Source organism: Lemur catta, chromosome 7 (genome assembly GCF_020740605.2).
Source record: "Lemur catta isolate mLemCat1 chromosome 7, mLemCat1.pri, whole genome shotgun sequence".
NCBI classification, from domain to species: Eukaryota; Metazoa; Chordata; class Mammalia; order Primates; family Lemuridae; genus Lemur; species Lemur catta.
In genome coordinates, this window is record NC_059134.1 from 55105040 (window position 1) to 55128745 (window position 23706).

General features: G+C 48.8%; 1 protein-coding gene across 2 annotated transcripts; it reads right to left on the minus strand.

The window, feature by feature from the left end:
• Positions 1-155: 155 nt before the first annotated feature.
• On the minus strand, positions 156-4054 carry LOC123642292 (thyroid hormone responsive). Of its 2 annotated transcripts, none has more exons than XM_045557273.1 (2): positions 3158-4054; positions 156-842 (listed from the first exon to the last, which is right to left on the minus strand). In XM_045557273.1, exon 1 carries the CDS (start codon positions 3627-3629, stop codon positions 3177-3179), a length of 453 nt encoding a protein of 150 aa, XP_045413229.1. In that variant the 5' UTR covers positions 3630-4054; the 3' UTR covers positions 156-842; positions 3158-3176. The 2 variants fall into 2 exon arrangements, with proteins under 2 accessions (XP_045413229.1, XP_045413230.1); XM_045557274.1 differs by having other exon boundaries at positions 3140-4052.
• Between the last annotated feature and the right edge of the window lie 19652 nt (positions 4055-23706).

The following is a 23706-nucleotide window of genomic DNA, read 5'->3' on the forward strand; positions in this document are numbered from 1 at the left end:
CTTGATATGTGATTTCAGGTTAGGTGGTTGTACAAATATGAGCAGATGGTTTCTGGGTAAAATCAAATGAATTCCATCTCTATTCTCTTGCGTACCACTTGTAAAAAATGAAATCATGTTGGACGAAGTGCTTTAGAAATAAAGAGATGTACAAATACAAGGTATTTTTTTTTTTATTGCTTCTGCAATAAGTGGGATTACAGTTCACCTGTGCTTGGCCTCATCAGTGTTCAACAAGTACAAGATGGTGAACCACTCATCCCAAGGGATTCTCCTACCTCTTAGCTCTGGAGAGTAAAAAGCAAGGGCTAGAGCAAATACATAGGTGAGGGTGGGAGAAAAATTCAGCCTATTATAATAGCTCTCACATGCCAGGTGCACTTATTCATCATGTTTAATTTTCACAAGCTCATGAGGTAGAAAATATTACCCCCGTTTTGTAGATGAGGGAATTTAGGCTCCAGTGGGTTAAATAACTTGCCCAAGAGCACATAGCAAATGACTGCCAAGAGGAAGCATGTGAACTTTGGTCACATCCTAACACCTATGCTCTTTCTACTGTACCACACTGGACAGGTAACTAGTCTCTCAGGAACCACTGGTCACCACCCCAAGCTGGTAAGAGGAACAAGGGGAATTGTGAATAGCAACAGATATCCTAAAGGTATGGCAGTGACTAGAGTCCAGGAAATGGTGCTCAGAAGGAGGTAGAGAAGCATCCCAGAGAACCGAGTCGCCTTCACTTCCAGCTGCAGGTCTAGGCCTTTCTGGTCCCATCATCAGGGCTAGTGAACTGCTCCATGGCCTCATCACAGAGTCTGCCTTCTAGCATGTCAAGTGATCTGTGGATTGCAGAAGTTTGTACAAAGCCAAGTCAGTATCAATTCAAACAAATAAGGTATAGTCACATGCCTATTGAAGGAGGAAGAACAATGAAAAACGTCAAGGTTGGTGTTGCTATAGGAAAACTGGGTGCCTTAGCACTGTTAAGAAGAATCAGGTGGTCAGAGCTGGAATAACTAATCTGATTTCTCCTCTACATTTAACAGGGAAACAGATGCAGAAAGCTGAAATAAGTTGTCTAGGATCAGTCATATAGAGGTCAATGGCAGAACCAGGACAAGAGCCTAGATTTTTAAGCTTTTGGTATACCATACTGCCTCTGTGAATGAAAATCAGTTAAGTTGGGGTGTGTTGAAGCATTATGGTGTAGAATTGCTACTCTGGTCTTTGAAGCTGTTTGGTTAAGAAGTGGGGTTTCTACCCAGTCTGCCACCTCCAATTCCCACCTTCTGCTCTAAGGCTCTAAGGAACACAGAAAATCCACTGGTGTGGAGAAAAAGAATTAGACGAGTTAGGCCAGTGTTCACATCTTGGCTCTGCCATTTACTGAGTAACATTGGACTCATTTTACTTCTCAGACCTCTAGTTTTTTCAACTGTAAAAGGGAAGGATAATTCCATTAGGTAATTGATATGCAAGTGAATTTAAAACTATTCAAATGTCAGTTGTTACTTTTACTACGACAGTTACACCCAGAGAAGTGAATTGGCTTACCCAAGGCCTCACAGAACTTGAACCCAGAGCTGTTGACCTGGCCCAGTCTAATTCAAGAAGAACCTCTGAAAGGTGGCTCAGGGAGCCTTACGGGGAAGAGGAAAGCAGGTTGACAGTTTGGGCTGGGGGTGGGGAAAGGAAAACTGGCTGAGAAAATGCCTGGGGCAGTGCTTTCTTTAAGCTCTGTGTGTTTGGGGGTCCATGTTCATTCTTCATCATTACAGAGCATCCTTAAGGCAGATAATGAAGGTAACACTATATGGCAGAGAGTAGGTACAATGGAAAAAAACACTCAAAGTTGGGGTCAGTTTTGTTTTTGTCTCCTTACTATATGCCTTTGAGTCATATCACCTCTCTGGCTTTAATTTCCTTACTAGTAAACTGGGCATACAAATCTTATTCCACATGCATACGTCAGGTGATTTTGAGATTGCAATGGACATAGATGTTTTTCGTAACTGATGAGGTCAGTTTGTGGGAGCAGGGCTGCCAAGTGGCACAGGGTCAAAACTGGCATGTGCTGGGGTCCAATTTCTCCCAATCTTTATCCCTGAGTAACCTACTCATGACTGCGCCAGGTCTTCTTCCTACCTCCTACCCTATGCTACCACCTGCTTGTCTAGCTTGCAGCTCATCCACACCTCACAACCCTAGCCCCTCTGTGCATAGACATATAGTCTCAGACTCCAACCCGTGTACGCCTGTACACACAACAGGGCTTCCCAACAGCATGCCTGTACACTCGAGTGTGCCTGGAACAGATTAGAGTGCCAAGACTGGCTCCTTGGCTTTCTGTTTGGCTGGTTGTAACCTGGGATAGCCAGAGTACTCCAGCCAGTTCTAGGAGTACTGTGAGCAGCCTCACCACACACTCCGATATGCCATGTAAATATGATTCTCCACATTCTGTGATTCACTGACATACATATAGAATTCACAGTGTCCACTAAGTAAATACACATGCCTTGGGTAAGTTTCTTCATTTGTGAAATGGAAATGATAAAACCTATCTTTGTAGGTTTACTGTGAAGATTAAATGAGATAATTCTATGTCAAGCACTTAGAGGCTGTCCTGGCACTTACTATGTGCTCGAATGGAAGCTATTATTAATACATGACATCAGAGGTTCTTAGGAATCATGGATGGACCTTGATGAATGGCATAGCCCTTAAAATTACATGTACAGTTGGGTGTCTATACACCTAAACTCTCGGGAGACAGTCCATAGTTTTAATCAGACTCTTCAACAGTGAGAACACAATCATTCATTCACACGTCTCAAAGCATTTACATACTTACTAATAAATGCACACATACACAAACACATATATGTGCACATAAGGTATGCACTCACAGACCACTTTTCCTTCTGTCTCCGTGCCAGTTCATTGCCATTACTCACCAATTTGGGGTCAGTAGGATAGTAAGGCAGGCCCAATCTTGGGCCCTCCTAGGTCATGGTCCCAATACCCTGATGTGAGGGTATCTCTGCCTGAGAGCCAGGCTGTCCCTCTCCCACTGGGTTGCACTACCTCCCCGTCTCCTCCCCTGGAATGCCCCTTGATGGGCTCTGACACCTACCAGCACGGCCACCATTACCTTCCCTAGAGTCCGAGGCCTACTGGACCTGTCCCGTCATTTCCTGGTATTTCCTTGTCACCTCCTGGGCTCTTAGGGTGAGGTGGGTGAGGATGTGATGGAGGCTGGAGAAGTGCAGGTAGAATTGGGCTTCCAGGTCCAGCTCCCCTGAGGCCCTGTCATCCTCTGCCTCCTCTGTCTCTGCAACTTCATTCTCAGCCTTGTCAGCTTCCCTGCCTGCCACCTTGGCCTGCCACTCCTCCCGCAGCAGCAGCCCGTGGTCCACATCCACGCAGATGGTCTTGAGCATAGTGAAGTAGGTGTAGAGATCAGGGGCCCTGGCCTGGCCCTGGCCCCTGTGGCTGCTCAGCTGCACATCCCGCAGAAGGCTGGGGATCATCACCACCTGCTCCATGTTGCGCACCTCGGCCGAGTACCGGTCCATGACGGTCAGCAGGCAGTTCTTGGGGTAGCGCTTGGTTAGCACCTGCATGGTTGCTTCCTCTCACGCTCTGAGTCCAGCAGACTGCCCCAGCACTATTTCTAGGCTCTGGATCTGACGGCACATTGACAGGATGCCAAGGCCCAGCCGTTGGGTCAACACAGCCCTTTTTTAGGCCAATCCCAGGGCTGAGGCCCCAGCGTCTGTATCAGGTGATCTATCTGCCCAGGGACAGACCTGCCAGCCTTCTGCTTGTCACTTCAGCTCTACAAGACTGCCTCAGCAAGAGCCTGGCTCTTCCAACAGCAGCTGCTGGGCCAGTTGGAAGGAAGCTTTTCCCTTTGGCATCTGGTACACTTGACCCCAGGCAATAAATAATTCTTGCAGGTCACTTGAGACCAAGTTTCCTCTTTGCTGCCTGCTTAGCATAGCTTCCTAATGCACAGCTCACTTCTTCACCCTGGGGTGCCTCAGCTGTGAAATGAACAAGGGAAGAGGGTTATGAAATGAAACACCTTGGTGTGGGGCAAAGAGCACTGAAGTTCGAGCCAGGAGCCCAGTCCAGAAATTTCCTAGCTGAAGTTTTAGTTGTTTGCTGGCTAACAGTTATTGCAGCAGGTTCTGCACTGAGCTTTTTCACAAGTGATCTCGTTTTATCTTCACCACAACCCTGCATAAATGTTTTAATATTCCTGTTTTACCAGTGAGGAAGCTGAGGTCCAGAGAGCTAAAGGAACTTGCCCGAGGTCCCACTGGAGCTGGGATTCCAGCCCAGGATCACCCCTCTCCCACCTCCAGGCAGTGTTCTGGACTGACCTGTGAGGTTATGTAAGTCCCACAAGTCAACAGGATCATATCCTCTATCAATTTGAGGTGGTGTTGTAAGACTCGAATAAGACAAACCCAGTAAAAATGCTTTATATCAATCCAGACAAGCAATTGAGGTTAAAAAAAAAAAAAAGAAAGAAAGAAAAAAGAAAAAAAGGAAAAAAAATGTACTTTGTAAATCACAAAGCACAACCCCCAGATATATCGTCCGTGTGGATTCATGGGCCTGGCTGTAAGGTGAGGTTCTTTTCCAGAAGTATTCTTCAGAAAAGAAGGGGTTGGGCCGGGCGCGGTGGCTCACGCCTGTAATCCTAGCTCTGGGAGGCCGAGGCGGGTGGATCGCTCGAGGTCAGGAGTTCGAGACCAGCCTGAGCAAGAGTGAGACCCCGTCTCCACTAAAAATAGAAAGAAATTATCTGGCCAACTAAAAAATATATATACAAAAAAATTAGCCGGGCATGGTGGCTCATGCCTGTAGTCCCAGCTACTAGGGAGCCTGAGGCAGTAGGATCGCTTAAGCCCAGGAGTTTGAGGTTGCTGTGAGCTAGGCTGATGCCACGGCACTCACTCTAGCCCGGGCAACAAAGTGACACTCTGTCTCAAAAAAAAAAAAAAAAAAAAAAAAAAAAAAAGAAGGGGTTGTGCCATCGTCATGTCCTGACAGTCTACATTATACAGGGTGCTTTTCCTCTACTTTGCTATGAACAAAACTCTTAGCAAAATGTATTAGGCCAATGATACCTCAACCAGTCAGCAAGGTAAAGAATTTGCAAACAAATTGCTTCCTAAACTATGAGTAGAAAATAGTGATTTTCCTTAATTAATATATTAAATTAAAGAATTTAACTTTAAAAGATTACTTAAATAAACATTTCATTAATTCATTTCTAGTCCTACAACATTTTGTTTGTTTTTGACCTTTATTATGGGAAAAAAAAATTCTTCTAATGTTTTCTCCTCAAAAAAATGGGGCTTCCCTGGAATTCAGACATCCATGGTTGCAAAGCAGTGGGCGCAGCCAAAGACCATAAGGCTGGACGCTGTGATCTGGGTTCCGGTGCTGCCTCCGGGCCCTCTTGCAATCAGGCTCCCTGGGCTCCAGTGTCCACATGTAAAGCGAGGAGAAGTCTGCAGGGAAGGCCCTTCCAGCCCTGATTGTATAACTCCTTTGGAATCCACATCCAGGTCTCTAAGGACATTACTCTCTGCCTTAGTTCCTGTGCCTTTAACCTAGCCCCAGGGTCACCAACTCAGAACTGGAAAACATGTTCTGCTTGTGGACAGGGCCGGGAAAGCTGACTCTGGCCTCGTGGGCAGAGAGCAGCTGCCTCCTGCCTCTTCTGCCCAGTGGCCTGGGGCAGCCCTGGGCCTCCCTGGGCCTCACTTACTCCATCTAGAAAACTGAGAAAACTGATCTTTGATAAGACCTCTCCAGCTCAGGCTTTTGGGGACTCCTTCTGAGCACACGGTCCCTGCGCCTCTCTGTGTTTTTCTGCCTCTGTGTGTGCATTTTAACCCTCTCTGAGGCCAGTCTATCCCCAGACATGTTCCTGGGCTTGAACCAGAGAGAATGATGAAGGGAGGGAGGAGGAAAATGAGTGTGTTGGTGAAAAAGGGAGAGAGTGAATGAAGTAGTAAGTGGGTGAAAAAATGAGTTGTGTGAGTGAATGAGTGCAGAACACACGAGAAGGCCTGGGAAGGAGTGAAAGGAGGGTCCACACGAGCAGGTTCACCCAGCCAGCAGGCTACAGATCCAGACTGCCCCCAGGTCTCCCTGGCAGAGAGAAGACCCTGTATAAAAGGCTGCCAGCCATGTGTCAGATTAGAAGACAGACGGGGGGTTCTAAGGGGACAGGCTGGATGCAGACAAGTTCTAGGAGAGAGAGGAGGGCGGCAGGAAGCAGAGGCATATCGTCTTTTCAAGGGATGGAGGAGGTTCCATAGGGACTTGGCTGTTGTGGTCTCAAAGCTGCCACAACCCAGGGTCAACAGGTTATCCGGTCCCGCTGGGCCACTGCAGGTAGAAAATTCCAGCAAAGGAGCGAAGGGAAGTAGCAACAGCTGGACTAGACCTCAAGCTTCATTCTGTTTCCCAAGGCTTCCCTCCCACCCTTTCATGGGGAACTGCGGCTGAGTGAGATGCTTACTGCAATCCCCTCGGCAGAGCTGCCTATGGCCTCACCCTCGGAGGATCTGAATGCCCCAAGCTGGACACGCTGAACAGGCCCAGATGGCCTGGGGTCAAGGCCCTCAGGGCCAGGCCAGGCACAGCACGTGAACATGGTGCAAGGGGTGAGATGAGCAAGTGGTGCCCAGGGCTGGGCTGGAGCCAGGTGGCCACAGAATGGACTCAGAGCAAGGTTGGGAAAAGTTTTCCAGTTTAAAAAGTAATTTCTACATCCACACCCATCACCTGATGTCTATGGGCCTCAGGCTTTTTTTCTTCATCTTATCACTCGGGGGAGCACATGGGGCCAGGAGTCAGGAGCCTTGTAGTCACGATCTGCCCCACCCCCACCCCGTCACTCAGCCCCTATTTGTCACTAGGTGGGGGGCCTCATGCATTGAGAGTCTACTATGTGCCAGCCCCATGCTGGGCCTGTGGGTATGACTGGCCATGAGGCAGATGAGGTTTATAACCAGTGGGGAGCGAGCCATGACAAACACATGCACAGATAAATATGATAATATCTCATTGTGACATGCACTAGGGAGAAAAGAAAATAAGGTAACAAGTCTTGCTACTCAAAGTGTGATCTGCAGACCAGCAGCATCTAACCACCCCGAGCTCATCAGTAATGCAGATTCTCAGGCCCTGCCCAGGACCTACTGAATTGGAACCTGCATTTCAACAAGATTCCCAGGAGATGCCTAACTCCAAACACGGTTATTATCCCAGGGAAGGAGAGACAGCTGTGCTGAGACCAGAACGTTCTCAGCTTCTGGAAGATCTGCTGTCCATGCAGAGAGGACAACAAGTATTACCGATCACAGAATGTCCTCCTAAAGGCACAGCCAACTTGGGCGCGACCGTAAGCAAGTCAGCCTGCCTCCACGGGCCTCAGTCTCCCGTCTGGACAGCGCAGGAGCTGGACTAAATGGAGGCTCTTTCAGGCTAAAAAACACACTTCCTCTGAATGGAGGATTTTGGGGGCATCAAGAACCAAATGACCAGCCAAGGAGGAGCTATTTATTTGAGGGTGTGCCAGGGCTCCCTCTCTGGAGTCTTCAGCTCACACCAAAAGGCCCAGACCTTTCCTTCTTACTCAGGAATGTGGGTATCTCTGCCTTTCGGAGAATTCACTACAAACTCTACTGTTACAAAGGCTCCGTGTGAAGGGCTGACCAGGGTGGACCAGGAACCTGGCAGGTCTTCCCGTCCAGCCCGGCTCCCAACTTCCTCCTTGTCACCCCCTCCCCCAGTTCTGGGAAAACCCAGCCTTTCCCCACCTGATGCAACTGGCTCCAGGGCCAGCCTGAGGCCTCTGGGCTTGCTGAGTAGTAGACAGAGAGGGTGACATGTCAACAAAGCGTTCCCTTGTCAGTCAATCCCAAAAGTCTGAGTTGTCAGGCTGTAAGACTCCATAGTGATCCAGCAACCCAACCCCTACAATTCACTGATGAGGAAACCAAGACTCCAACTTATATTTCTAGTCACGTTTTGTTCCCTCCCCTGTCATATGTATCACTTACTATAAGGGTATGATATTTTAAAATCCTGTGACCAGACAAGACTAGTCACTCATACCAAAAGCATGGCTGTCTCTCTCCTACATGGGAGCCCTGGAGGGCAAGAACCAGGTCATGACTCTTGCCTATGACACCAGCACCCCAGGAGCTTAGGAAAGTGTCCTTGGTTTGCTGACTGATGGGATAAATGAACGAAAAACGTGGGGATCTCTCCACCCTTGGTGTGCTTCCCAGGTATTCACTCCTTCCTCCAACACACTGTTGCTGAGCGCCCCCCAGGAAAGCACTGGCCACAGCGGGCCCTCAGCAAGGAGGCTGCCAATGCCAGCTCCAGGCCTCCAGGGAACTCAGCTGCCTTCTTCCACCACAGCCAGTCCCTGACAGAGGAGCTCCACCAGTCACCCTTGCACGGGAGAGCTCTCGGTCGGCCCACAGGGCGGCCAGTCCCAGGCTGGGACCCTGGCCAGAGTCCAGGAAGTGATTGGGGACCCACACCCACCTGGGCACAGGTGCTGGGAAGGGGCTTTCCTGGGGGAAAAAGGTACTAACTCCCTACCACCTATATATAAACCGTGGGCTAAAATGCTGTGCTGGAACAGTCTGACAGAACCTTTCTGAAGGGCTGCTCCCGGGTTATAGACCTCAGTCTATAGTCCTCAGTAAGACCTCTAAATCAAACTAATTTTAGGCAGGGTATGGTGGTTCATACCTGTAATCCCAGCACTCTGGGAGGCTGAAGTGGGAGGATCGCTTGAGGCCATGAGTTCAAGACCAGCCTGGGCAAGAGCCCTGTCTCTACAAAAATAAAAAGTAAAAAAAGGCAAGAGAGCCTGTAGCCCCAGCTACTCAGGAGGCTGAGGCAGGAGGATCTCTTGAGCCCAGGAGTTTAAGGTTACAGTGAGCTATGATTATGCCACTACACTCCAGCCTGGATGAAAAAGCAAGACCCTGTTTTAACGAAAAAAAATTTTTTAAAAGCCAAACTAACTTTAATTCTTTAAAAGCTTGATTTTTTTTTTCTTTAGCTGATAGTCATAGCAACCAGAAAGGGGCTCAGAATGTGCTGTCCTGGGTTATCTGAAACATTGCAGGGACCCAGCGCTGTGGTCCCAGCAGGGACCCTCTGACCCCCTCCGGCTCCTCCACGGTTGCAGATGACTGGGTGAGTCTCTGCTGAGTCTCCGACCTCACTCTTGCTTGATGGGCCTGAGTTTTATTTAGCTCGTTGCTCTCACTCGTTGAGGAAGGGCTAAATTCTTCCTTGAGACTTCGTTTCTCGAGAAGGAATTCTAGTTTAAAAAAACACTAAAAAGGAATAGATACGTGATGTTGTCTGATTGGCTAGGCTTCCTTTCAATTTGACTCTTTAAACAAGGCTCAGCAGGACAAAAACTATTAAAAATCTATGAGTGGTCTGACTCAACTCCAAAGACAAGGGACACTTGCTCCTTCCAGCCAGATTCTGATTTGACATCTCCAGGTGACCGGAGAGCTCATGGAAGTGTCAGAGGTACACAATCCTTGCAATGGCAGCCGTCCCAGGTTTCTTGCCTAAGTCACTATATTCTTTAACAGATGAATAACCCTGCTCCTTGCCTACACATAATGTCTGATGACACCCATGATTATACTTCTATAAACGATCAGATTTGCTTACACCCCCACTTAAATATAATTTTGCACCATACTAAACCCTCCACCATCTAAGCAGTGGGCTAAAATGCTGTGTCAGAACAGTCTAATAAACCTCTCTAAAGGGCTGCTCCCGGGCTACAGGCTTCTGTCTGTATTCCTCAACAAAACTTCTAAATAAAACAAACTTTAATTCTTTAAAAACTTAATTTTTTTTCTTTAGTCAATAGTTGCATCCTTTTTTTTTTTTTTTTGGAGACAGAGTCTCGCTGTGTTGCCCGGGCTAGAGTGCCGTGGCATCAGCCTAGCTCACTGCAACCTCAAACTCCTGGGCTCAAGCGATCCTCCTGCCTCAGCCTCCCGAGTAGCTGGGACTACAGGCATGTGCCACCATGCCCGGCTCATTTTTTCTATATATTTTTAATTGTCCATATAATTTCTTTCTATTTTTAGTAAAGATGGGGTCTCACTCTTGCTCAGGCTGGTCTCAAACTCCTGAGCTCAAACGTTTCACCCGCCTCGGCCTCCCAGAGTGCTAGGATTACAGGCGTGAGCCACTGCGCCCGGCCAACAGTTGCATCCTTTTGATCATCTTTCATTAGCTCTTAGGTCACCTCCAGAGAACCCAGGGGACTTCACAAGGCACAGCTAGAAAACAGTCAGCCAAGATAAAGTCCAAAGCCTCGTCCCAGCATTCGAGTCCTCAGCTAGCCTTTCCGACCTTGTCCCCTGCCATCAAGTCAACAAATCTGAGCCTCACTTCTGTGCTAAGCTCTGAACTGGGCAGGAAGGACACCCAGATGCACAGTCCAGGCCCCAGAGGTCAGAGCCTGGTGGGGAAGAAGGACAAACAACTAAACAAGCTGCTCCCATACAGCTTGGTAAATACCAGGAGAGCACAGGCATCTGAGAGAAGAAGTACCTTGGCCAGCCTGGAGGTTTGGGGAAGCTTTCCGAAAGAGTAATATTAATAACTCTGTGGAGTTAGCAAGGCAGAGAAAGGTGGGAATAATCTTAAGGGCACGATGTTAAGGGAGAAAAATGTTTCTCTTTCTCTCTGCACATATATGTGTAAATACATACACATTCACACTACACACAGTACATACTCTATATACTCTCTATATGTATATACACTATGAACTATATACCCATGACATAGTATATATAATAAAGAATGTATCATTACAATTTTTCTGATTTCATGTATCTGTATATTCTTTATAAATGTATACATATGTAGTAAATAAAAACTTACATAGAAATGAAAAACACACATTTAAGGAGCCATCTCTGGGGCATGAGGGAAAAAAGGGAGGTGCACATAGGTATTTTATATTTGCTAGGTCTTATTTCTCAAGTTGAGTAATGGATACATGAATATTTATATATTCACCCTCATATTTTTGAATACGTTAAGTGTTTATAGCAAAAAAAGAAAAGGAAAAGTGGGAAATATTTTCTAGGGAGAAATACCAGCCTGGAGCAAAAGCTCAGAGGCGTGAATAGCAAAAGTACATACATACTGGTGATTCCCCAACATGCCCGCACTCCCAAACCCCACAGTAACTCGTCCAGATCTTCACTGCCCCTCTTCCTGCCTCACCCCCTGATGTCCTAGCCTAACCCCGCGCCGACTTTTCCGACCAGATCAGCCCCCTCCCCTGTAGGAAAGGCTCTCCTCCCAGTCGCAAGGGCGCGCCTCTTCTCTGATGGTTCAATTCCTGAATCTATGCCTCGCCCCCAAGACTGCGGACCCGCGGAGGCTGAACCCAGCCAGGCGCAGAGCTCCGCCCCGCCGGCGCGGCTCCGGCCAGCAGAGGGCGCTGCCGGGCAAGCCCAGGCCTGGGCTCCGTCCGCGCGGCCGCCGCGCCGCTCAGCCCTGCCCCGGGCCTCCGGCCTCCTGCCCGCCGCACGGACCCTGCGCCCGCCGGCACTTGTCCGCTTCGTCGGCCGACGGCGAGACAGTGGGAGGAAAATCCTCTCGTCTTCCCAAGACACCACTCACCAAATAGCCGGTTTCCTAAAGGGCCTTGACGTAGCAGGGGATAGCAGCGAGCCGATGTCTTGCGTTCCATTACTGCCCATGCGAACTGATTCTGCGGACTCCTTAGCTTTCCTGAGAGCCCTCTGCCGTCTAGCGCCTGGCCTTTCCAACTCGAGACTAACCCCCGTGCGGGCCGGCGTTCTAGCAAACTCCCCCTGCTGAGGCCCCCTCCGGCCCGCAGCCTCTTCCCTTCCTTGCCTGGCTCTTCTGCTCCCCCCGCCCCTCCGCGGGCTCCCCCGGCTCTCCCAGGGCTGGGGGTTGAGGGGCGTCGGGACGGGAAGGGCTAAGGACCACAGGGTCCCCTGGGCGCTGCAGATGCCCAGTGTCCCGCAGGAGCACTTGCGTGGGCTTTTGGGAAACCCACCACATCCCTCCGCAGTGGCACCCTTAAAAAAGGGGCTTTCTCCTCCTGAAGGCTGCTTACAGCCCCTCAGCTTCTGCACCCCCTTCCTCACACCTCCAGTCTCATTCTGCCGGGTCCCCTCGCCCCTAAACGGAAGCCATCTTCCACTGGGTCCATTTCAAGAAGACCCTTCTGTGGGGTCTACACGTGGATCACAGGAAGCACACAGCCGGCAGGGCAGCCCTGCCTACCAGCCCCTCCGCTCTCCAGCCAGGTGCCAGATTCCAGACCCCAGAGCCCTCGCCTACCCTCAAGGCTCCCCAGATAGTTCTCTGACAGCCTCTCTCCCCTGGTTTGGGGTGAGGGGGAGTAGCGCCTTCTACTCCCTGTTTAGGTGTGGGTTGGGGGGTGAGGCCAAGTGAGCACTCTGACAACTCTCTACAAAGGAATTTCCCCTCCAAGTTCCTGGGGGGCTTCAGCCTTCTCTCTGTGGCCAGGAAGTAGGTGAGGAGGTGGGTTTTAGCTCTGTTCTCCCTTCTGGGGAGTCCTGCACAGGTGGACCAGCCTCACTACAGGGTCAGCAACTCTGGCCTAGTTTCTGCCTTTGTGGCCTCTGCTGAAATTGTGAGGCTACTGGAAAGTATTTGTATCCTATTAGTTTCCAGCCTTTGCCTGAGAGCTATTCGCAGTGTTTCTCTCCTTGACCCAGAAGAGACCCGGCCAGAGGATTCACCCAAAACAAATCTGACCATCAATGCCCTGGGGGAACCCTTCCTCCCCCCCGCTCCTTAGGCATGCTGCATTCAGCTCCTCTGCCTTAAAGGCACTTTCTGAATCTCAGTGCTTTGTCTCACACCTTTGCCTCTCCTTCCACCAGAATTCTGCCTCTGCTTCTCCACTTAGCCAACACCTTTTGGTCTTTGAAGACTGGAGTCAAAATTTCACCTCCTCCAAGAAGCCTTCCTTGACAACCCCTCAGGCTGGTTCAGGTTCCCCTTCACTGTGCTCCCACCGCCCCTGTCACTAAGTGTCTGCTGTAATTACCTCTGTCTGAACTATCTGCTCACTTGATTCTGAGCTCTTTGAGTGTTACAGCAAGTGTCACAGCGGGTGGTTCTGAGGACAAACAGAGCAGCACACAGAGAGTGGAGAGTCGGAGAGTCGGAGAATCAAGGTTTATTTTCCGGGAGGCTCAGAGGGGTCTCACCAACAAATTCTGAGCCTCGTCTACCCAATTTTTCCCACCTTATTAGGTTGGGGGGGGTCTGAGGGGTGGGGTCTCAAGTGGCTGATGCACCAGGTAACAGATGGGGGTCTTCCTTATCATGAGGGCAAGGATGGTATTTGTTTTACTGAGTGTGTTTAATTGTTTCATATGCAAAACACAAAAAAGAAAGTCAAAGTCACGCATAATCCCACCACTCCTTTTTGGTAACAGAGAAAGGACAAAAATCTCCCTTCCCTGCCTGCCCTGCCAATCCTACCTCCAGTGACAACCACTGTCAAGAGGATGATACGGCCTGGTGTGCACAGCACACACACACACCCACACACACACACTTTTATAATTCCTATTATACATCTTGGTCTACAGTTTCCATTCTCATTACAGTCTATTCTGGGCATCTTTCCATGTTAGTACACACATACATATATTTAGCCTTTTAAACTATTTAACTATTGTGCAACCATCACCACTATTTCCAAAACTATTTCTTCACACCAAACAGAATCTCTGAACTCATTAGGCAATAATTCCCCATTCACCCCTCCCCATAACCCCTGGTAATCTCTAATCTACATTCTGTTTTTCTGAATACCTCACCCTTTTTCAATGGATGAATATTATTCCACAGTAGGAGAAATCGTCATTTCTTTATTCTCTACTGATAGACATTGAGTATATTCCCATTTTTTGCATAATACAAACAATGCTGCAACAAATATCGTCCTACATAATACACATGGGAATATTTTGGTAGAAGAAAGTGCCAGGAGTGGGGCTGCTGGGACATGGGGTGTGTGCATTAAAAAGTATAACAAGGCTGGGCGCAGTGGCTCACGCCTGTAATCCTAGCACTCTGGGAGGCCGAGGTGGGAGGATTGCTTGAGTTCAGTTCGAGACCAGCCTGAGCAAGAGTGAGACCCCATTTCTACTAAAAATAGAAAGAAATTAGCTGGACAACTAAAACTATACATGGAAAAAATTAGCCGGGCATGGTGGTGCATGCCTGTAGTTCCAGCTACTGGGGAGGCTGAGGCAGGAGGATTGCTTGAGCCCAGGAGTTGGAGGTTGCTGTGAGCTAGGCTGACACCACGGCACTCTAGCCCGGGCAACAGAATGAGACTCTGTCTCCAAAAAAAAAAAAAAGTATAACGGATACTTACAAGTCCATGCATCACACTTACCTTTAACGTGATTGTTGCCCCAATCCCAGATATTCTGGTTTAATAGGAATGAACTGGAGCCCAGCAATCTGGATTTTTAAAATATGCTTACCTGATCCTTGTGACATGGGACCACACAATAAGAAACCCAATTGAGAGGACTGGATCGCTGTGGGCCTCAGCATCCAGCCTTGAGCCTGCCCACACAGAGTGGTTTGCTCCCTGCAGCAACATCATAATTTCTGGTGTCCCTATTCACTCCCCTCTGCCACCATGCCAGTGCTGCCCTGGTGAGTCATGAGACTCAATGTGCTGGACCCTGGGGTGGCAGAGCCTCTAAGGGAAGCTTGATGTACTGTATATGTCCCAATCCCGGAGCCCAGGGTGCTTGAGTCACCCTGGCTTATCAGACAGCTCCCAATTCTGTGATCTGTTAGATTTGCCCTTTGTGAGAGAGGCAAACTCAACTCATTCAAATCAAGGCCTAGCAAAGAAAGGTTGATTGCCTTATCCCCCTGGGGAAGTGATGACTCACACTGCAGCAGTGGTGGGTGGAGGACAGAGAGCCACTGGAGAGAAAGAGAAAAAAGAAACAAGGCTGGATTCCAAGGGGTAGGGGGCAGGAATTAAAAGGTTAAGGAAAAGAGAAGACAGGAAGAAACTGCAGAGAGAGATACAGAGAGATAAGAGCCAGAGAGAAAGAAGAGCAGAGTTAAAAGAGAGGAGAAACACAGGAACAAGAATTGGAGGGAGAAAGAGAAAAAAGAAGGGAAAGAAAGAGAGAAAAGCAAGAGGGAAAAGAGAAGAAAGAGAGAAGAAGAGAAGACAGGAGAAAGAACAAAGAATTTAGAGCAGCAAGTGATTTTCTTAAGTGGTACTTTGGATCAGCCCAGAAATAGTGCTCGTGCTTTAGATCCCAGGAAGACATAGGAGATGGAGGAAGACTTGGCTTGGTTCTCAAGTCCTGGCTATCGGCCAGCTCAGGTTTCAGTCCCAGCATGCAGCTTCCAGCAGTCTGTTTGGTGTCAGACTCCGAACCTGCAGCAAAAAACAACAGGGGCAGCCACACCCTGTGTGCCCAGTTGGTGGCACAGCCTTCCCAGTAATTTGGAAACCAGGAATAAGATCCTCAAAAAAGTGCCTACTCCTTGCACAGTGCCTTAGCTATAAAGGATGCTCATTGCAGCACTGTTTATAGTAGAGAGAGGGGGAAAAAAGACAGGAAGAAAGGAAAAAAGGAAGAAATGAAACGTGGCTTAGTACATTTATGATATAGCGATACAACATAATGCCATGTAGCCATTAAAAATGATGATACAGAAGAACTCTTAATAATTTGGGGGAGCTGGGCACAGTGGCTCATGCTATAATCCCAGCACTTGGGGAGGCCAAGGCAGGAGGATCACTTTAGGCCAGGAGCTCAAGACCAGCCTGGGCAAGCAAAACCCCATCTCTACAAAAAGTAAAAAAATTAGCCAGGCATGGTAGCATGTGCCTGTAATTTTAGTTACTTGGGAGGCTGAGGCAGGAGGATTGCTTGAGCCCAGGAGTTCAGTGTCACAGTAAGCTATTACACCACTGCACTCCAGCCTGGGTGACATAGCAAGGCTCTATCTCTAATAATAATGATAATAATATTATTATTATTTGGGAAAAAGCCTCACAATACTAAATGGAAAAAATACATACATGTTTAAATAAATCTTTCAAATGGCATGATTCAAGTTTTGTTGGTGAATGTGTATGTAATGGGGGTGGTACTAACTTCTGTCGTTCAAAGTCTTCTTGAAGTTCAGTCCAATCTTGTGGTAAGAGATAGTTTTTTTTTTCCAGCAATCTAAAGTCCAGACGCTACCACTTCCCTACTAGCCCCATGTTCTTTCTCCCTTTTGGGGAAATTTCCATGAGTCTTAGGCAGGGGGCCAACTCCTGGTCCTTGCTTCCACTACAGAAGGCCAAATGGTTGGATTCTTCTACCAGCCCCTCATACAGCCAGGGGCCTGCCCATGGAGCCATCCAGTTCTGCCATGTGACCCCAGTCAGGCTCCTGCCACTGGGCCCGCAAACTCCTGGTCCCCCATTGTCTGTGAACATTGATAGTCTTCTAACAAATTCTCTTTGTTGTTTAAGGAGTGGGCATCTGTGGCCTCTATTGCTTGTCCCCAGGATCCCTGTCTGATACCCCTGCTGTGCCCTGCTGCAGGGAGTTCTGCCACTGTGATAGCACTTGTGGGGGGCCACTGGGAATGCAGGGCTCCTCCCCTTCTCTTGGGTAAAGGTGTCTAGGTCTGTGTAAGAAGGTGTCCATGCAGATAATAGGTTGGGGCCTCCACACTTGGGCTGGGCTGGCGGTGAGTAAGGAGCTGGATGGTTGCAGTTAATTCCTGAGCTGGCAGAGGTCCTGCGTCCAGGAGATGCTCTTCCAAGTGACACTGAGCCGTTGGTAAACAATGATTAGTCCCCAGATGGTGCTGAGCACCTGAAAATTGGCCCTGCAGGCCAGAGGCCATCTGCATAGCCTGAAAAAGAAGGTAGGGAGAGTATCCAAGAAGCTGTCACTCGGACTGGACCAGAAGGAAGATACTGGGGCTCCAGGAGATGTCTCAGGGAGGGAGGGAGGTAGGAGCTGCCCAGCAGGAGCAGGGCACCCAAGGACTCCAGAGGTCCTGAGACCTGGGACACCGCCCATGTTACTTTGTCCCGTCCTGTGTTTGCTGGTCAGGATTCGGTCAGAAACCCTTAGAGAAGAAAGGCCTCTGGGAGGGTGGTGGGGACAGATGGTGCCTTACTCCTTGCTGGTCTGGCAGGGATCCCTGGGGCAAGAGTAGGTAGCAATGATTTTTTTTTTTTTTTGGTCAACTTTTTATTGAAGTGTAACTTACATACAAAGGAATGCGCTCAAGTAATTTGCACAAAGTAAGTGCACCTGTGTACCAGTACCCAGCTCAAGAAAAAGAACATTAGTCACCATCCCAGAAGTTCCCTACTATGGAGGCAATGATTTTATAGAGGAAAGTGGACAGAGACTGAGAGCAGATGGGGAGGGAAGGAAAAGATCTTCCCAGGTGCCAGCCTGGGCTGATGTATAGTCCTGGGGACCAGCAGGGGCCCCTTCTTTATTAGCACCAGCTGGTGAGCTGGCACACCCCGCAAAGAGAGGTGAGCAACAATGTGTTTATAGAAGGTCAAAGACCGGGTGGGGTGGGGCCTAGAGCCTGAGGGCAAACAGGGAAGGGGATGCTTCCTGGCCAGGCAGGAAGGGAAGGGCGTGAGAAGGGAAGGGCGTGTGGCCCTGCCAGGGTCTGGGAGTGGCCTGTCCTGGGGGAATGGCCACAGCTGACACTATTTGCTCCCCAAGTTTCTGTTTGTTCAGGAATGATTCACATGAGTTCTGATCGGGCTTCCCCTCCTCTAACCTTGTGCTGAGCACCTGAGTGGGGGACAGCAGGGCACCAAGGAATGAATGTTTGGCCCCTGGTTCAGGGCTCTGTGACTTTGGGAAAGTCACGTTCCCTCTCTGGCCTTGGTTTCCTCATCAGCAAAATGGGACAACATGTACCTCATGATGCTACTGAAAGCTCGGCACTTGTCCCCAAGGCCACATCAGAAGAATGAGAACAAATGGTTTGAGGAGAAGGAAAGAGAAGACAAAGAAGGAAAATGGTAGGCTGTGGTCTCAAAATCCAAATTCCCTACAGAAGCAAACATACAGAGCTTTTAAAGGGAGGGCCCTCAGTTCTAGGCTATTGTCATTGAACTACAGTTAATGATTCTAATATCCCATCTCTGCTAAAGACAAAGCCATGACCTCTGCTCACCTGGGAGGCCCACCCAGACCACCCTTGGCCAGGCCTGGGATGGAGTGGACAGTTCAGCTGAGCTATGGCCTGTAACACAAAGAACAAAAGACATTTCTCTGCCCCTCCTGACCCTCTGCCCGAGGCAGGGATGCCAGCCTCAGGTCCCAAAAAGGGTGGGGGAAGTTTTAAAGAGACAGAAAACATCTTTTTTTTTTTTTTTTTTAACCCCAGTCAATTCCCTCTTTTACAATTAGATTGTCGCTAAGAGAAAATGAGATAAACCATGTAAAATGCCTGACATTGGGCAGGCACTTAATAAATGTTTGCTCCTTTCCTTTGTCACTTTTTCACTTAGCAACTATTTATTTGGGGCCTAGCATGTAGCAGCCCCAACTGTGCTTGGCACCAGGAAGGCAGTGATGAGCAAAACAGATGGGGAGACTGGCTGTCCTTAGGGAGCTTGGGGCATTAAATAAACAAACACATGTCATAAAGGAAAAGAGCAGAGTCTTAGTAAAAAGTATCGGTGATGACATCCTTCAAATAGAGTGGTCAGGGTGGTCCTCCTGGGAAAGGTAAGGTTTAAGCTGAGACTCAAAGGATGAGAATGAACCAGGCATTTTGGAAAGCAGTGCCCAGAGGGAGGTAAAGGGCACAGGCTTTAGAGACTTAGGATTTCAAATCCTGCTTCCTCTATGTACTCAGCTGCGGGACTTTAGGTGAGTGCCTTCGCCTCTCTGGGCCTTGGTTTTAATTTCTAGAAAATGTGGCTTAAAAGTTCCTACTTTATAGAAGTGTGAGGATGAAACCTGATTGTGTATATGAAGTGCCCAGCTTTGAGTCTGGCACATAGTGGGTACTCAGCAAAAATCAGTTCCCCTCCTGTCCCAGCTTAAGCTTAATTGTCAAGTGAATGGCACAGAGACAATGTATGCACACATGTGTACACACACACACACACGCACACACACACACACACACGCATGCACACACACACATGCACAGACAAACACAGGCAGAACACAGATAGCTTTCCCAAACTGGGTATTCCAGGAGAGTTTCCTAAAGGGACTCTTACAAGGGTATGGGTTTGGGGAGAGCAACAATCAACAGTGCAGCCCCCCAGGCTACTGACAGGGCTAGGAAGGGGGCAGTTACCGGAAGGCACTGAGGGAATAGCTGTGTGGAATGGGTCCCTGACAGGAGCTGGGACCTTCAGAAGAGAGATGCAGCCACTTTACAGGGACTTGGCAAGGAGTAAATATTCTGACTTCAGCCACCTCTTGCCTCCAAGCTCCTGCTAAGCTCCCACTGGCTGAACTCCAGTGGAAGTCAGAGGGGGCGCTGGAGCCTGCAGACTAGACTCACTCTGTGGGGATCAGCCTCCCGGGGTGAAGGTGGTGTGCTCTGGAGGGACAGATGGAAGAGACGCAGCATAGTATCCACACCCACTGGGCCTCTTAAGATGCAAGTGGCAGATGTAGCAAATGTCAAGTGGTTTAAGTAAAAAAGGAATACGCTAGGTCCCTGAACTGGAAACTCCAGGGGTAGGGCCTTAGGCATAGCTTGGTCAGTGCTCAAATGATAGCCAGAGACCAGTTTCTCACCATCTCTCAATTCCATTTTCCTACATATGTTAACTTCGTTCTCAGGCTACACGTGGTTGGGAGGTGCTGGCAGTAGAAAGTATAGGAGGAGGTGGTCCCCTGAAGAAACCGGTTCTGTACAAAGGAGTGTACGTAAAGGCAGGGTGCAAATGTTACACACACCCACTACAGTTTACATCTGGGGGCTCATGGCCTATACACTCAGGTGACAGAGATTGGGACCACCGAGGCCATGGTGAGCAGGTTCCTCTGCCTGGCTGTAGCCTGCTTGGGTAAGACTGAGGGCTGCCCATTCCCACCTCTATGCTGGGCGTGGGGAGGAGCCTGAAAGACTACCTAGCCCAGCAACCACATTTGACAGGTGACAAAACCAAGGCCCAGTGAGAAATGCTTTGCACAAGACCATGCAGTTAATGTCAAGGCAGGATTTGAACCCAGGTCACACAATCTGTCCTCTACCCGTGTCTTTTTCTGAAGAAAGAAAAGAAATAAGAAACACCCTTAGAGAATATTTCAGTGCAAAGCAAAAAGAAAGAGAGGAGAGAAGAAGGAAGGAATGAAGGAAGGAAGAAAGGAAGGAAGGAAGGAAGGAAAAGAAAAAAAAAAGAAAGAAAGAAAGAAAAAGAAATAATTGAGAGAGAAAGGAAACTAAGACAATATAAAAGAATACAGAGAGAAAAGTAATTTTCCTCCCATAGCAAACCCCTAGTCCTCTCCCTGGAGGTAATGATGGCTAAGTAGATCCTTCTAGAAATTATCAATCCAAATGTAGTGATGTGCATATACGTATAATAATTATTGTTTTTATTATCTTGGAGACTTTTCTCTATTAGCACATATATATCTGCCTCATTTTTTATTGTGGAGATAGAGTATTCTAGTATGTGGATATACTCTAGCTTATTTAAACAGTCCCCAAATGATGGACTCTTAGGCTGCTTCTAGTCTGTTGCTGTTACAAACAATGGTGCAGTGAATACTCTTGTACACATAATGTCTTTGCATATGTGTGCTCTAGAGACTAATCCTAAGAGTGGAAATGGCATCCCATGGCTTTCAAGGCTCATCCTGACTTCACTTATGCTAGAAGGAACCAAGACTGAGAGTGTTGGATGGGATCCTAACCCTCAGCAAGCCCAGCTGTTCCCTCTCTGTTTTACAGATGTAGAAACTGAGGCCCCAGGTCTGACAGCAGCCTGCGGGTAGATTTGAAGTAGACCACTCTGTGTTGTCCCAGAGAGGATGTGAGGGAAAGAGGGCAAGGCCAGGGGTTGGGCAGTCCTGGCTTTGTGTCCTGGCCTACCAGGGCTGTGAGTGGTCAGCAGAGCAGGCTCTGGAGCCAGGCTGCCTGGATTCGAATCCTGACTTAGAAAAGTAGCTTTTCCAACCTTCAATTTCCTTACCTGGAAAATGGGGATGATTTTAATCATCCTTTTGTCTTCTTTCTGGGGTTGTTGTGAAGATTAAATGAAATAATGCCTGTGGAAAAAAGATTACTTTTTTTTTTTAGGCAGAATCTCACTCTGTCACCCAGGCTGTGGTACAGTACCAGGCTCATAGCTCATTGTAACCTCCAACTCCTGGGCCCAAGCAATCTTCCCACCTCAGCCTTCTGAGTAGCTGGGACTATAGGCACATGCCACTACACCTGGCTAATGTTTAAATTTTTTGTAGAGATGGGGTCTTGCTATGTTGCCCAGGCTGGTTTCAAACTCCTGGCCTCAAGTGATCCTCCCACCTCAGCCTCCCAAAGTGTCGGAATTATTATAGGTGTGAGCCACCATGCCTGGCCCAAAGGTTACCGTCTATTACCATTCCCCACTCTGGGCACCTTGACTCCTGCTTCTTACAAAGGGCATTCTTAGGGTTAAAAGGCCCACAAGCTGGTGAACTAGAGGCACACCTGGCCACCAGCCATGATCTCTGTTCTAGTTGAGGCCAAATTGAGCAAGTTATAATCTTACCCAGAAGCTCTGGCTGGCTGCTCCCTGGAGAAGGGAGCTTGTTAGTCTGGGGGCTTTGGAAGGAAGGCCAGCCATACTGCCTCCCTCTACATGGGCACCCCGTGCCTGCCCGTGCCTGACACTGAAAGTATAGTGCCACCCAGATTCCTCCCAGAACCTCTGTAGGAACATTACAGCTCCCATTTTTTGTGTTGAAGAATATGAGGCTCTCAGAGTTCAAAGGACTTGCTTCTAAATAAAGAATACCTAGGGCAGAGTGGGGGGACTTCCCGGGGGAAGGGAGGACACATTGACCCACTGTTATCTATATGCTCTTTAGCATATCTATCTATATCTATAGTTCCTTATGCTTTTCTTCTCAGAGCACGGCTCGCACTGTAGAACCAGATATTTATTTCTGTGGTTATTCGATTACAGTCTGGGTCCCTGCTGAGAGTGAGCCCCATGAGATCAGCTCTTATCCCCTGGTTCACTGTTCTTTTCCCAGTGCCTGGCTCCATGATGGACACACAGTAGGCACTCAGATACCTGTGTTCCTCCCTTCTAAAAAGGGAATAGCATTACTTGCTATCAGCGTTGTTCGGAAGATTAAATGGGATAAAGCTCTCCAAAGTGCCTGGCACAAAGTCAGGCCAGTCTGGTCTAGTCCTGGACCATTCTTTAAAGACCTGGATGGCCGGGGGTGCGGTGGCTCACACCTGTAATCCTAGCCCTCTGGGAGGCCGAGGCGGGTGGATCGCTTGAGGTCAGGAATTCAAAACCAGCCTCAGCAAGAGTGAGGCCCCATCTCTACTAAAAAAAATAGAAAGAAATTATCTGGCCAACTAAAATATACATAGAAAAAATTAGCTGGGGATGGTGGCACATGCCTGTAGTCCCAGCTACTCGGGAGGCTGAGGCAGTAGGATTGCTTAAGCCCAGGAGTTTGAGGTTGCTGTGAGCTAGGCTGACGCCACGGCACTCACTCTAGCCAGGGCAACAAAGAGACACTGTGTCTCAAAAAAAAAAAAAAGACCTGGATAGATATTTCTCAAGGAGGTATGGAGCAGAGGAAGGGAAGAGGGTCCTTGTGGATTGGCAGGGGTCTCCCTATCCGCAGGACTCACAAAGGGAGCCTTGTGTGGGAGTGGGTGGGCAGGATGCCTTGTGGCACAGCTGGGCCCAGGCTGCCAGGCCTGGGCTGGGCTGCGCTGGGCACTCTGCCACAGGCAGCCTTCTGAGGGTCCTTTCATCTGAGTCCCAGCTGCCACTTGGCTGGCTGGCCCAAAGCCCAGCCACCTAGAGGGGAGAGAGGCTGGCAGCTTTGTCTCAGGAAGAACAGAGGGGAGTTGAGTGAGGGGAGGGCAGAGGGAAGCAGTGCTTGCTCTTGGAATCAGGCCAAAGGGAAACAAGATCCAGTCATAGAAAACATCAAGGGGTTGTCTGAATTCTTTTGTTGCCATAGCATCGAGCAAGACAGGATCACAGGGACCATCTCAGAAAACAACCCAATCCCCACCATGTTATAGGTGGAGAACTGAGGCCCAGAGAGGGGCAGGGACTTGTCCAAAGTGATACAGCAAACTAGTGCCAGAGCCAGAACTAGAGCCCTGATCTCTTGTCTCCTGGCCCTGACTGGGTCTGAAAGAAGCACTTCATCTCTGGGAGCCTCAGGGTCCTCATACGTAAAATGGAGGTACTAATTTCTATTTTGAACTGTGAGGGTCAAATGTGCTAATGGATACAAAAGGAAGAGGAGGACCATCTGAGTTGGGCCTTGAAAGCTCTGTAGGAGTTTTCCAGGCAGAGAAGAATGAGCTGGTGGGGAAAGGCATTCAGAGCAGAGGGAA

Excerpts from the sequence above, each read along its gene's own strand:
- LOC123642292 (XM_045557273.1), bottom strand. The coding sequence starts at position 3,629 with ATGCAGGTGCTAACCAAGCGCTACCCCAAGAACTGCCTGCTGACCGTC.